Here is a 15,761-nt window from a genome sequence, read left to right on the forward strand (position 1 = left end):
ATTAAAAATTGACAAAGTTTTAGTTAAGATAAAGAACAGTTACCCACGGCACAGTGGGTGTTTTAGACAAAGCAGGAGAGCGGCATCTCGCGATACTGACAGCGGTTGCCTTTGACAACGGCCTTGTTGTTTGATACGTTTTTTTAACCTTGTGAAACGGGGCGGGGTTTGTTGTCCGACGGACCAATCAAAAGTCAGAAAAAATCAGGGCGGTTTGTACACGACGTCTCTGTTGGTGGAAAAAAAACAAGCGATCTGGAGGGTAAGCATGTTGCTTCTTCTCAGTGGTTAAATGAGGGTTTTAACCTATTTTTTTCGCAATTTTGACCGTTAAATTAGAATTATTTGTTCGTACTTTGAACGCAAAATCGTTTACTACCATGCTTTTCTGCGGATTTGTGGTATTTACTTACTGGACTAGCTTCGTGTGTGTTGGGCCACATGGTGTTAGATAACCGGCTCGGCTTTGAGGCTGCCGTTCGGTTAGCTAGCTTACCACCAGCTAACGCGATCACGCAAAGTAAACGAATATCGGAGTTTTGAGAGTTTAACCGTTTAAAAATGTGTCGCCTGACTATCTTGTTTCAACAGGAATTGTCCTTAACGTTTTTTAATGGAATCTCGTACTGTGCAACGGTCAGGAATGTCAGCTGGCAACGACAGCGGGGCTCGACTCAGCCAGTTCAAAAACAAAGGGAAAGATGCCAGTGTAAGCTCTGCCACTTACTGCAACCGTCAGAAAACTAACCGAGCAAGCTAATCGCACTAATTGCTGCCTTGTATCTCATGGTGTGTGGACAGCTTCAGGAGCTGAGGCGCAGGAGAGCAGAAGTCAATGTGGAGCTCCGAAAGGCGAAGAAAGATGATCAGATCCTGAAGAGGAGAAACGTCCAAAGTCTGGACGACGAGCCGACGTCCCCTCTGCAGGAGAAGGATCCCAACGCACAGGTAGTCCGAGCTTGATTAGAGAGTAAACAGGACGCAGCTGAGGTAAATACAGCTGCTTTCCCAGTGTTTCTGGCTGTGAATGAGCTAAAAACCACAGAGAAAGTCTGCTCAAACCGAACCGTGAAGGCTGATTTCCGCACAAAATGGCCAAAGGTCAGTGATAATCGTGGAGCAGGCATATTTGTCTGACAGCAGTGTGAAAGACGTCACACTTGAGTTCCAAATTTTTCGCAGTTGATTCAAGAAAAGTCACTGTAGCTCTTATGTACAACAGTGGCAACAGGGTGTCATGTTTTTTGTTGTTTAATTTAACCAGTTGATCTGCATCCTGCATCTCTGACCTAAACACGTTCCAGGAATGTTCCACTGAATGTTTAGGGATATCTTTAGCTGCTCTTTGACCCAGGTTTACTGGCCACTAATCCTCTTCTGTTTCTGTGTCTGCAGCCTTCCCAGCTCTGTTCTGTGGAGGAGATAGTAGGAGGCATGAACAGCCAGAATCCAGAGCAACAGCTTCGGGCAACACAGGCAGCCAGGTAAGATAGTTTAAACAGTACTTTAACTGAAGCATTTTAAAGTCTTAATGTAAGAAATCTTTTCTATCCCATGTTATTAATGCCAGATTGTATCCTTATGCACAATCCAGACAAATATGGATTAATTCTCTCAGGGTTCAAGCTTATTCTGCTGAACGGAATATAACTTGTTATTAGCCAGTTATTACGTCATTGATATGTGCAGCAATCAGTTTATCCACTAGCAACAATTACCTTTGTGATTTTTTTCCCCTGATGTGCAGAAAGCTCCTTTCCAGAGAAAAACAGCCACCCATTGACAGCATCATTGCAACTGGACTCATCCCAAAGTTTGTTAGTTTTCTGGCATTGTCTGAATGCCCTCCGATCCAGTTTGAGGCAGCCTGGGCCCTGACTAACATCGCTTCAGGTACCACGGACCAAACCACTGCTGTAGTGGAAGGGGGGGCCATTCCAGCCTTCATCAGCCTGGTGACATCACCCCACCAGCACATCAGCGAGCAGGCCATCTGGGCCCTGGGAAACATCGCAGGTACTGTGGGCTGACAACACTTAAAATCTTGTGTACTTCTCTTGCTTCATTACTGCATCATGCACTGTTACAGTGTCGGTTTGCTTTGATATCTGTCACCCATGTGTTGTCTGGAGTTGTTTTTGACCTGTGATACTGCGGGCATTTTATTCATGTAAAATGCATCTCTCATAGAACTGCTGAGTGTGTTGTTGATGCAGCGGATGCATTGTCTAAAGATGATTTGTGCAAGCTAAAACGGAAGCCATTGACTGTCATTGTGTGAGAACCTGTTTAGTTATTGTCTCAGTAAAGGCTCTTGCGTATTATGGTAACAGAATAACACAGGGAAATTCACAACTCAAGCTATGATTTTTAATTTTTGCCACCAACCATAGACTAAAGTAGTTTTAATTCAGTTGCTGGGTTTTTTATGTTCTATAATTGCACTGTTCGACACTAGATGACTGTAATTTTTTTTTCCTTCTAACTTTAGGTGATGGATCCAATAACAGAGACCTTGTGATCAAACATGGTGGTCTCCTGCCACTTCTAGCCTTGCTGGCAGCTCCTGACCTGTCCGTATTTCCTGTAAGATTACATCAAATATTGTGCTCCTTTCTTTAAGAGACACGCTTACTTTTCATGGTTCTATTGCTCTTTTGTATCTTTCATCCAGATAGATGCACTGTCTTGAACCAGTTGAGAAAGACTGCTGCTCACACCTGAGATCAAAATGCAAAGACATTTTTTGGTGTTATTAATTGTCTACAGAACAGAGTAGTCTCTCTTTAGGTGGTCGGGAGTGCATACGTCTACACATTTAAATTCAAGTTCCTCTTTCAAGCGTTTTAGTTGCACTTTCACTTGTATTTATGATCAGCTTCTTCATAAGTAGCAGCAGGGATATGGTCATGCCTTCTTCTTAAAACAGGACTAAAAAATTTTACTTTTTAAAATGTGTGATTGCGATTAGTGTAGGAATAACACTGTTATCTTATGACTTGTAATTCCAAATTATGTCATTGTAGCGAGATGTAATTAGCTGTTTACATCTTTGCTGCCCACAAAAATCTTAAGTACTGCATTATTGTCATTAGGGGGGATTTATTTTTTTATGACTGTTTGTTTATATAATTAAAGCTCAAAAGCCAGGCCTCTATAAATTTCATGTTTTATTGACAGTGTCAAAAAAGAAGTGGTTTGGGTGTGAAGCTATTTATTTCTGGTAGAAGGATGTAAGCCTTCTGTGCACAGCAAGTGTACATCGATATTTTGACATCCCTGCCTCAGGGATAATCCTCAAAGCACATATTGTGCTTGCACTGCCATTCTAAAATTTGCTGGGCGTAATGTTAACATTACTGTCATTCAAATGCTGATTTTTTATTTATTTTTTTTTTGCAAACTGAGTTTCTGTTTGCAGAAGGCTTTCTTTGAATAAACATAAATCTAGTGCACACCAATATATAATGCACACACACTTTGTTCTTAAATAACACGTGATTCTTAACCCACTATACCAGTCTGGCTACCTGCGCAACCTCACCTGGACGCTTTCCAATCTGTGCCGGAACAAGAACCCAGCCCCTCCTTTGCAGGCGGTGCAGCAGCTGCTCCCGTCCCTGGTACGCCTCCTGCACCACGATGACAGGCAGGTCCTGGCTGACACCTGTTGGGCTGTTTCCTATCTGACCGATAGCTCCAACGAGAGGATCGAGGTGGTGGTGCATGCTGGCCTGGTGCCCCGTTTAGTGCAGCTTCTGGGCTCTGGGGACCTCACCATTGTGGTATGTGGTGTTGAGCTTTAAAAAAACTCACTTTACTACCTCTAGCATTTGAAAGTGGAGTTAATGCACTGTCAATGATATTAATTACACACTTTTTTTTTTTTTTTTTTTTAAAATTCCAATTTGTGTACTGAATATTTCTGAAGTTAAAAATAATCACTTCCTGTCTCTCTGTTCCAGTTACTGACTTCTTACATAATTATTTTGTTCCTAAAACAAATTAAGGGTTATTAAAACTTTTTTCTTTTACTCCTGCACAACAGAGTAATATGGCTGGTGGATGTTTGCTGAGATGTGAACCATTTTAAATGAAGTCAAGCTAATTCTGTTATTACCGGTATTGTTAGTGGCACCGTCTCTCTCTCCTTTTTCTTATTTCTAACTTGTGAGGGCTTCAGATAATCAACATTCTCTCCTTCACCTCCTAGACTCCAACCCTGCGGTCACTTGGCAACATTGTGACGGGGACAGATGAGCAGACCCAGTGTGTGCTGAATGCAGGTGCCCTGGCAATGTTCCCCAACTTACTGCGCCACCACAAGCCCAACATCCAGAAAGAAGCGGCCTGGACAGTGTCCAACATCACTGCCGGCAAGAACACCCAGATTCAGGAAGTTATCAATGCAGGCCTGATGCCCATCCTGGTGGAGATCCTCCAACAGGTCAGAACGCAGGAGCAGACAGAAAAAATATCAGGCTTGTTACAAGAGTACTGATGAGATTTACTGAATCGTAACTGGGCAGTTTATATTTTACTTATCAGTGTGACAGAAATGGTCGTCTGTGTGATACTCATCATAATTACTGGTTTTGAACAATAGACAGCTACAGGGCAGCACATGAGCTCCACCACATTTTCTGAGACCAAAGTTTTGTTGAAATCGAATAGTGAGAAAACTCCTAATTTCCTAAATGCATGCTTTACCACTGCTGACATTCAAGGGCTTTATAGATTGCTTGTGAAAGTTGACCTTTCTGTAATTAATGTATATGCTGACCTGCATAGTTACTTCCTTTTTTCCCAACTTTTCTGCAGCCTGCTGCACATTATGCATCACTTCCTTATTTTTTGAACTGGTGAAATTCTGAGATGTTCTGGCATTTTTCTGATTTTATGGTTTATTTAATCATGAATGCTCATGTAGCACATCTTAAGTATTATGGCTCTATACTCTCCTCTGGCCTTAAACCTCAAATGCTTTTCTGTTTAGGGAGACTACAAGACCCAGAAAGAGGCAGTTTGGGCTGTCACCAATTACACCAGTGGAGGAACCGTGGATCAGGTGGCCTACCTGCTCCACTGCAATGTGCTAGAGCCTCTGCTCAAACTATTGACAACTAAGGACAGCAAAGTGATCTTGATTATACTGGATGCAATCTACAATATTTTACAGGTATATAACCAAAAAAATCACAGAAGTATTTTTTTTCCTCTGTTGCTTCCTTTTTGATTGTAGTACTGATGATATAGTCCGAAAGACTGAGTTACACTGGCATTGCCTTTGCTGAATTAACATGTAAAAAGACAAGAGGTCCATGGCAATTTTAAAGTCTTTATAGCTTGATTTTCACAGCAAAGTAAGAAAATCACAAAAAGTGGCAAAGCATGTTTTAGAAATTTGTTGGCAGTAGTAATAGGCTTTTAAAGAATGTGTTCACCTCAGCAAAGTTTATAGACTGTAGTAGGCCGAAATGGAGATGACATGCATGACCAGAAATGAACAATTGTTAATTAAACCTGAAAGAAACTGGTCACAAAATACACTTTTCCGACTCAGAAATATACATTGTCTCTATCTAGATTTAGTAGATGACATTTAACGATTTGGTGTGCAGTAGTATTTGGAACTTTTGTACCTGATTTGAAGTAAATTAGAAAAAACATGTAGACACATTGGCAGGGTTTGCTTCAAGGACACCAAGGACTACTGTAGAAAACCACAGTTCTGGCAGGTAAAAGAATCAGCCTGTTTCTGGAGACTGAGTCATGAGCTAAGCTCTAGGGGCTTAGTGCATGGTAGATTATTAGTAGAACGGCAAGAATTAAGGTAATTTCAATTTCAATTGATTAAAGAAAAAAATGATTTTGTTTTATGTTGTTGGGAAACAATGAACACTGAGAGTGTCTGGTATTGCATATAGATATAAAGAATTTGATCTCAGTCACATTACAGAGACTGATGCACGTTTTTGACAGTCTGATTACTGTTACAGTTTTGTCTCCTGTGTGAGAGAACTGTTGGTCTTACAGACTTCTTTCATTTTCTACACAGATGGCATACAAATCTGGTGAAGTTGAGAAACTGTGTCTAATGATCGAGGAGTTGGGTGGTCTGGACAAGATTGAGGGGCTGCAGTCCCATGACAGTGAAGCTGTCTACAAGGCCTCGCTCAACATCATAGACCGATTTTTCTCTGAAGAGGTGAGTGTTGTTCATAGCAGCCATTCCATCATAATAACCATTTAGTTGAATGTGAGTAGATTAGTAAGTCAAAGTGGATTAGGAGGAGAACTTTAAAGACTGGTTGAGATGACGTAAACACTTTTTAGCACAAATGACGAAAACCTTCATATAAGGTTGTACACACAAGCAACTGTGTGCTTTAGTTATTCACACTGCATGTCAGGACTAAAACATGTTCTGAAATTCAAGGAACTCTCTCTGTAAAGCGTTATATTATGACTGGCTTAGATACATTTGGTAAGGGTATGAAACCAGTTCTCAAGCTTTGACTGTTTATAGTAGCTCAGTGGCCTCAATCAGTGTGGCCAAACTGAGCACCAAAGCATGTAAGTCCTTGTTCATGGAGGTGACCATAGACCCAACAATGACTCTAACAGAGCTTCAGGAGTCCTCTGCAGAGATGGGAGAACCTGCCGAAAGGATGACTATCAATCAGGTCTTCATGCTAGACTGGCTAGACGATGACAGCCTGCGTGGAGTTGGCCAAATGGCATTTAAAGAACTGCGTAAGCACGAAGAAAAACATTCTCTGGTCTGATGAGACAAAAACTGATCTCTTTGGGCAACACTACAAGTGCTGTGTAAACACAAGGCACTGCTCATCATCTTTCCAATATCATTTGTACAGTGAAACACGGTGGTGGCAACATCTTGCTATGATACAAGATTTTTTTTTAGTTGGCCTTGTGTATGTTGACACACTAGGGTTTTTGTACAGCTGCGAGCTGTTCCCAACAAACATTGAAAAAAAAAAGCACACATTCTAAAGAAGACTCTTATAGACAATAGAAATAGAAAAGACTTAAAGCTAAACCATACCCTAGAAATACAATCCGTGACAATGAGATTTTTCAATATACTAGTACACACCCTTATATATAATTATATATACTATATACTATGTATTTAATTTACAAAAAGTAGGTGAAGGCAGTGTTTCATTGTGAGGTCCTTTGTAAGTGTTTACAGAGGAGACAGTTTGTGAGAAAAAGCTGCTCTTGTGCAGTACGACTTTAACTCTGAGATCTGCAGTGTGGAGGCTTCTCGGTGTCAGGAACAGGGAAACTGATCAGAACAGAGAGAAGGATGAATGTGGCCAAATATAGAGAGGTCCTCAAACGAACCTCCTCCAGACTGCAGAGACTTGAGACCAGGTTGATGGTTCACATTTCAGCCCTATACTTCTCCAAAGCACACAGCCAGTACAGCGCTGTAGTGGCTTTGGGAGAAGTCTCTTAATGTCCTTGAGTGGCCCAACCAAAGCCCAGACTTAAACCCCACAGAAAATCTTAAGTTCACAGGTCCTCCCATCCAGTCAGACAAATTTGACGATCTGCGTGGATTAATTAGATAAACTGCCTAAAATGCAGTGTGCAAAGTTTGTAGAGACTCAGACAGGAAGATGTACAAGCTGCTAATTATGTGAAAAGATTGTTGTAAACCACAGAATTGAGGATTTGAATTCTTTTCTAAATGAAAGTTTACTGTTTTTGATTGACACTAGTTCTTTCTTTGTCCTTATGAGTTATTGAGTGACTATACGTGATTTCCCTTTTAATATTAACCAGTTCACAGCAGACGCACATTTTTTCCTTCTCTGCAGAATCCATCTTAATCCATATTCATGAGACCATTCCCAAAACATGCCATGACTTGGCTAATCCTCTAATGCTTCTCTCTTCCTGGCTCTCTTATCTTTCAGAACGAAGATGAGTCTGTAGTTCCGGAGGCCAACGGAGACTGCTATTCCTTCCAGATCCCCGAAGACCAAAGCACTTTTCAGTTTTAACACGTCCAGTTTGCTCATTGTAACATAAAAAAAAGAAAATTCTTACATTGTGGATTTTTTTGGTTTTGTACTTTTTTAGACAAAATATCCATGTTTTTGAGAAATATTTGTAAATAAATTGTATTCATGCTTACGTATTTTTGGTTGTTGTTGTCGATAATCATTTCTGTATACACACAGGCTGCGAACATGCTTGATGTGTTGGGTGAGAACATAAGGTGAGCCAGTTCTTTTTTTAAAATTTTTTTTAAATACTTTATTTAAGGTTTTTAACTTTACAAAACATGCCACAACAGGGCAACCATTGAACATAAAAGAAAAGAGGAAGAAAAGGAAAAACAAACCAAGAGTAAAACAAAACAAAACAAAACAAAAACAAAAGGGGAGGCTGCCAGACAGTTATACAATTACATAAATATACTTAGAGAAAACATAGTTGCAATAATTAAAGTAAAGCAAGTACCATGTGAAAAGTTTAGTCAGGCATCACACCTGACACTAGCCAAGAAGGGTCCCCAAGTTCTCTCAAAACTGTTCTGTTTGGTGGGTTTGTGCAGACGCAGTCTTTCCATTTGAATAACCGATAACATCTAGGTGAGCCAGTTCTTAGTAGGAAATAAAGCAGTGGGACCTGAGTCTGTGTTTTATGGCCACTAGGTGACACTGTTATTATTCTCTATGTGTGTAGTGAGTTTACATGTTATAGGAACTATGTTGTGTCTATAGTAATTGTAAACTATTTTTATGAATGAAATCTGTTTTGGTACCTTCACAGTACTTAACAGTGTATAGTTGAATAAGTAACAGAATCACACCTAGAGACATTTTCCACAGTATAGTCCTACATTAATTTACCTTAAGAAAAAAAAAAACTTCTTAGGGCTATTTGGCTGAATGTAGGAGACTCAAGTGTATAATGGCCTGATTTAAAATAAATTTAAATTATGATATAATTTTCATCTGTCATATATGTCAGACAATTGTGTGGCTGTAGCATTTCTCTTTAACAATGGATAATTGAGTCCCAAAATTGTTTTATTGCTTTTTTTTTTTTTTTTTTTGCATATAACAGTATCTCTCTTTCATATCAGTATTAATCTCGTGTTGGTACTCAGCATCGCTACAATACTCGATATATTCTGACCCACATAATCTGTTGATCCCGTTTATGTCTGCATGAATTTCACATAACTCTCCAGATTAAGATGAGTAAACAGCCAATTTCCCTTCAATAAAATCACCGGATCATCTGCCGGTGTAATCAGTTAAAATGATCAGTATTGCCAGTAGCTGGATGGTTATTCTGAGTATATTTTGAACGATCGTGCCGGATGTGGTGGTGTTTTCCCTCCCTGACCCCGTGTGACTGCAGTAGCTCAGTCGTTACCACCACCGACACCGACTGGAGTGCAGCAACAGACCGGGCAGAGCGGACGCCTGTCCGGATGGAGGACGAACCGATCACTTGATTCGTGGCGGTACTCGTGGCATGCGGCATGATCGGCGTCTGGGAATGTAATATTTTTTGCGGAAAACGGGCTCACGTGCAGAGTTGTTGTTCCTGGGATGTGATTATGATTCCATTATGTTGCGTGCACAGTCAGCGTGATTTGCTATGGTGATACTACGAGCTAACCCCGAGCTAGCAGAGGGATTGTTTTGGGAGATACCTATTTGAAAAAAGAACTCACACGTTGACACATGAATTAGACGCTTTTTCGTGAGTTTTCGTCAAGCTGGAACACGAGGGGGAATGTCTAACCAAGGAGTTAGGAGAAATGGCCCAGTAAAGCTGCGGTTGACAGGTAAGCGAATTTAAACCCCCTCCTGCGCCGCTCGGAAACGTTAGCAAGCTAGCCTGCTAGCCGAGCATGTAAAGTGGTGCTGGTGGGCTCTGGCGTGTGTGCCTTGTGTGATATTTAAATTTTCGACCTATATTCTATGTTATGTGTATTTTAAACGCGCTTAGTTGCTTTAAAAATGACAGAATTTATCTTGGAGCGTCATTTAAAGGCAGTCAATGAGCCTTGCTCGTTAGCAGACATTAGCTGTGACTACAATGTTGTTTATGTTGGGGTAACGTCGCTGGCTAACGTTACCTCTGCCTGGTTACCAGTTTTATCACGAAGATTAGCTAAGTTCAAATATTTAAGATTAGTATCTAGAACTTTATTATTCCTGTGGCCTTTCGCCGTTGTGTTATATGGGTTATTTTATTCTCAGCTACGCGTAAGGGCAATAAAACCATATATTTAATTGTCTATCATCAAGATATTGATCTTTCAAAGGGGATTTTAGGAGGTAAGTGTTGTGTGTTTTCTTATAGTGGCTATGGAGTCGTATAACAACAGTGTTTATAAAATAAGCCAACATCATTATCACAAATGATGGTGAAATTCCTAATGGCTTTGATGTACTTACGAGGTAAAATAATGTGACAACATAGCAGCGAATTCCCAATATGCTATGCGTTGTGTTGTAATACACCCTTTTATTTATAGTATATGCATTTGTAATTAGGCAGTTGTTTTCAATTTTGCCCTGAAGAGCTGTGTTGTGGCTTTGCAAGGGGAAACATTGCCTTTGTGGAATTTTATCTTTACCTTGCACAGAAGGATTTATGACGGGACCATATTTTCACCTTTTATTCCCATCTTCTGGTGACAGCTACATCAAATGGTAATGTGTTGATGTTCAGCAGATATGACTGCAGAGCTGAAGGATTGAACAGAGAATTTAGGAGTGTCCCATTGTGTCGAGATGTTTTTTTTGTTTTTTTTTTTTTTTACCAGTATTTGGTGATAAATCACTACTATTCTTGTTTTTAAGAGTCACAGCAGTGTTGTATAACTTCCCACAGCACATACATCGATCCATGTTTTATCCTGGTATATCTTTGGGTTACATTATATCTCATGCAGTGCAGTGTGCAGAAAGGTAGAGTAATTTTGTAAGATGTAGCCAGTTGTCCTTCCTGCTCGCCTTCCCTGGGTCTTTTTTCCCCTCCATATGGGGAATGGTTTTAAATGGGCTGCAGTGGTCTTCAGACGGAATCCCAGGAATGTGAAACCTCAGAGAGAGAGTCTTTCCCGATCATAGACACATTCTCTGTCTGTCCTTCACTACAGAGACGACAGTGCTTGTGTGTGTTTTGGGTAAAGAGAAATTGGGGTTCAGATTGCATATAGAATGACCAGAATTTCTGCTCAGACAGTGGTGATCAGTGATGCAAAGTCTTCCTTTAGACTTGTGCATTCATTGCTTGCTTTACACGTGTGTTTAGTTGTGGCCACATTTGATTTATGTGTCTGAGACTGTGCGTATTTAGACCTAACATTGCATACCAGTCCAGTTTTACTCTGTCTGCCCTGTGGTTTCTTAGGCCTGCATGTTTTTTTCTGTCAGAGAGAACAGTAATTAGCTAAACAAGCTTGGTTCTAAAGAGGGATTTGGGATGACTGTCATTATTAATTGTTGTGGGTTTATTTATTTATTATTAAATCTTATTGGGTTTCGTTCTCAATTTATGATTCCAGTTATCAGCAAGCTCCCAGTGCCCGAAGGCATTAACATTTGCATTTGAAATCAGATTAAAAACCAGAAGATTTGTCTGTATTGCTTTTGGTGAATTGTAAAAAGAACTGTTTGAATGTTGCTACATGAAATCTGCAGTCTCATTTGTTTCCCAGTCTTCATTCCTGCTCGCCACCATACATGTTCTCTTAATATAAGCTAATTAAATTACAGCAAAACAATGCTTTCTATCACACAGTGCCAGTCATTTTACATTCTGTTATATAATTATGAGTTCCCAAGTTCATAAAAATGGCTTGACAGTTCCTGTTTATTAAATGATGAGCCTTAAACTTTTCCTGTCATCTTGATTAAGCATTATTCATTGGCAGAGGCTGTGTCACTAATACTGCTTGCATCTATTTCAGACTGGGTAAAGTTACCCATGCAGTGACCTTGCTTGTTTTACTTCTTTGGCCACAAGTAGGTATTTGATTGGTAATTCTTGAAAGGTTAAAGTGTTTTTTAAAAACTGTGTGGCATTAATGATGCTGATGCCATTGAAGCTCAGCTTCAGCCAGGCTTTGTTGGTTCATTGCTCCTCACAGTAATATAAAATTGAACTGGTTTTATTTTTTTAAAATGCTCTTCCTCCAAAGGGAAACTTTTTCTAGATATGAGTCACAGAGGCAGCTGAATTTGTATTGTTACAGTTTGCCACCTTCACTGGGATCGCCTCTTGTCACAGCAGTGGATTAGAATTTGTGTGGGGTGGGCTTACACACATTGCGGGTTTTGGATTTAAACTGTATTCATGCATAGTTTAGTCATCCCACTCTACATTGAAATGGCACCTTCAAGTTTCTCACAAAAGCTGTTTTTTTTCCTTAACTCCTCCTTACATTTATCTGGGACAGCTGCTCTTTGATGCTTAAATTAATAAAAAAAAAAAAACCTAGTTTGAGTTTGCTGGTAGGCGTTCTGTCATCGTGTCCCCGCAGAGCTTGTTGCCAAACGTGTAAAAGAGAGCAATCTTTGAATTTTGAGAGCTGTTATTTCTAACATTGCAGGGAGCCGGCAATAATGCAGTCCTACACCCCACCCTCCTCATCTCCTGTGCAGTTCAAGTTAGTGTGATTTGCTGAAACTGAGCAAGAGCAGGGTGTTTTCCCTCATTTTCCTTCACTGGATGGAACCATGAGTTTTTTTTTTTTAAGCTGAATGACATGAGATGTACAAAGAGATGAATCCATCTCATCTGGCCAGTTTCAAATATGGCCTCTTGGCTGCACTATTCTGTGAGGGAGGGAATCTATCTATGTGATCCATTTCCTCCATTAGACTCCAGTTGGCATACAGCAAGCAGAGAACAACTGGAAGAATCATCTCAGGATTCTTCCTGTTCTGTGAGAGCGTGTGACACTCGGGCAAGCGAGGAAATCCGCACGTATATTTTTCATCTACTGTCATACTTTGTGTGTCCCTCTCTTTGTAACATTTGGGAAAGCTGATGCTGGTGCTGGTGCTTGTGTGTGTCTGTTGAAGGGGGAAAAGCCAGGAAGCTGGTGATTAAGATAAAGATCCAGTCTTGTTCCAGGCCCAACTTTACCACCGGTGCAGAGTGCATTTCAGAGACGTTGTCAGAGAGCACTGTCTCAGCATTCAATGTCAGCTCTCAGAAAATACATCTGTGTTTGTCAGCTTATTTGCACGTGCAAGCGCACACATGCTTTCACATGCACTTGCACACAGATGCACTCATACACACAGTTAAGCTTCCACAGGATGTCCTGTCAGCACGCGATGCTGAGCTAAATTAGGCATGTCGGCTTCCTAAAATATTAGGAATGAATGTAACAAAGAGAGTGCACCATGGTTGGTTAGTGGGAAACTGACCAGCACAAAATTTCCAGTTGTGATGTCGTAATGGGCTTGCAACATAATTATGCATCATTGGTGAGCTTTGGTCATATTAGAATGTTGGAAGAATTAAAAAATATGATGATAGTGTTAAATAGTAAATATTTACTCACTATAGGAATATATTAACATTTGAAATGTTTCTCTGTGTTTGAATGAGTTGGGTAAAAGGTTTATACATATTTCTTCATATTCAGTCCTCAATTTCAAATCGTGAAACCAGTCTCCCTGCAATCTGTCAATTTTCGTGCTCACCCTGAACAGTTTAACTTCGTTTATGCTTGTCTGTTTGGCTAGTCTCTCCGTATAATTTGAATAAAAATGATTACATGTTGGTAGTCACATTAAATTAACATTATAAGTGGCTGGTAGTCAGGAGACTTGGGTGATGCATGAGCTGGTAGTGTAATTTATTTTGTTTCATCTAAGCTGTTATATTTCCAAGTGGCTTTTTTCCCTATTTAAACAATGCAGAGTTTTGACAGGTGAAATGTGGACCACAGTTAGTGATTATGATTCATCCGCACACAACTGATGTGAGTCATCCCCTGATGTGTTTGGTGTGTTGCTCTGGGTTATGCCTTCCTGCCACCAGCTTAAATTTAGGAACAAGAAATGCTCAGGCATTTTTGCAGGTTTTCCCAGTTAGGAGACTCTGTTTCAAATGTGTAATTCTTCTCAAATTGTTTCTAAGACGCCAGGTGTGTCTTCAGATTTTAACAGTATTTAGCAGAATTTGTGCCACCCCACTCACATCAAGAAAGATATATATATAGTGTGAACATGTTTGACTTTTCACCAACAACATTTATGATTAACTAGTGCTTGTCCTATGTAGAAAGAAGGTTGCCTGAACTACCCAAGCACTGAGATAAGTAAAGATAAGTTGGCTGTTCTGAATGCACCTACATGTCTCCGCCCTACCACATGGAAAAAAATAGCGTTTGGTATCTGGAGGTCAACGGGCAACTCGTCTTAACAGTCCACTGCCTTTTTGAAGTCTATGGTTCAGTGCTTGTGCTGTCTTAGCCAACTTGCACAAAAATGTGATGTGTTGAGGCCTACCTGCACATTTCCATACAACATTCCTCAGGCTTTCCTCTCTGTGGAATTGGACACTTCCTCTTTCACTTGGCTCCTTGTTCCTTTCAGAGCCTGTCTGTCACTGTGATATCCTAACATGAAGTGTAGGAGAATGGGCTACTCTTTGTCTCAGAGGTTTAAAGGGAGAAAAATGTGAGTGTGTATGTATGCACAGATGTGTGTGTATGCGCTATGCATTCTTGCGTTGTGGTCTCGTTGTGTGTCTTCATGTGCTTCAACTGAAAACATTTTTCACTTGATCAGCCAAGACAAGAGAGCAGCTCATATGGAGAACCTCCCACTGACCCTGTCAACCCTTCTGATGTCATCTCTCCTTCCATCAGCTTATGTCCTGTTCACACCTTTCTTATATATCTCATCATGGTAACACATTTACTTCTCTATTAAACTCTTTCTTTTTCTCCACCTCTTCTCTCATGCACTGCTATCAAGTTTGTCTTTTTGTTTATGATGCCACACAACAATTACACAAATTTAATTTCTTAAAGTATTAATTTCTGAGACTGCTTGAAGACCAGAACTCTAACTTATAAGTCAAAATATGTTGAGGGTTGTCTTTGCATGTTGGTCTTGAATGACTTCCATGTGAAATGTTTGTAGGGCTTGTGTAGAGGTGATTCCTAACATACCTGCAGAGATGGTATACTGTTATTTGAAAGTAGGGCTGAACACACGGGAATTTTTAAGGCTGATATTGTTATTAGAAAGTTTAGAAATGTGTTAATTAAAAAAGACTGCAACTTCCTTCAAGATGTGATTATATATAGTTGATAAAAGTGTACAAGTTTCACTAAAGTGCTGACTTTTTCATTTTTCATAAATACGTTTTCTGAACCCTCCATCGGTTTGTTATTCATCTTGTAGCTGGATTCTTTAGATTGAAGCATCAAAATATCTGTAGGGAAACATACATAAAATATTTACTATAAAAAAGAGTCAAGTGTTAATAAAGAAAAGGTTCTGCTGTGTAATGCCCATATTTGGAATTAAAGTGTTTGTGATTTCATATTTGCCTGCCAGTCTTATTTTTTAGAATCTTTCAACACAAACCAGCCTCATAACTTAGCACTTTCTGCATGCGATACATACTCCCATGTGATATTGAAGCACGCCAGCAACTACCATGGATGCAGGTTTTCAACAACTGTAGGATATTGCAGGAATGGGAATAAATTGTAGGAGTAA

The 15,761-nt window shown here is 40.0% G+C and overlaps 2 protein-coding genes across 3 annotated transcripts in view; both read left to right on the top strand.

Moving 5' to 3' along the window:
* Nucleotides 1-225: 225 nt before the first annotated feature.
* Nucleotides 226-8,176, top strand: LOC111576425 (importin subunit alpha-1). The gene is made up of 11 exons (XM_023282092.3): nt 226-262; nt 592-709; nt 802-948; nt 1,396-1,484; nt 1,748-2,016; nt 2,492-2,586; nt 3,522-3,785; nt 4,214-4,447; nt 4,997-5,179; nt 6,059-6,208; nt 7,953-8,176. The coding sequence occupies exons 2-11, from the start codon at nt 614-616 to the stop codon at nt 8,037-8,039; spliced, it is 1,614 nt and encodes a 537-aa protein (XP_023137860.1). The 5' UTR covers nt 226-262; nt 592-613; the 3' UTR covers nt 8,040-8,176.
* Nucleotides 8,177-9,408: 1,232 nt separating this feature from the next.
* The window catches only part of LOC111576427 (E3 ubiquitin-protein ligase SMURF2-like), a 60,382-nt gene continuing 54,029 nt past the window's right edge, over nt 9,409-15,761 (top strand). For both annotated transcript variants that reach the window (XM_023282096.3, XM_023282097.3), the window contains exon 1: nt 9,409-9,844. In XM_023282096.3, the coding sequence (XP_023137864.1) occupies nt 9,793-9,844 (52 nt within the window). In that variant the 5' untranslated portion in view covers nt 9,409-9,792. The remainder of the gene's footprint in view (nt 9,845-15,761) is intronic.

The sequence above is a fragment of the Amphiprion ocellaris genome, chromosome 4 (genome assembly GCF_022539595.1).
Source record: "Amphiprion ocellaris isolate individual 3 ecotype Okinawa chromosome 4, ASM2253959v1, whole genome shotgun sequence".
Lineage (NCBI taxonomy): Eukaryota > Metazoa > Chordata > Actinopteri > Pomacentridae > Amphiprion > Amphiprion ocellaris.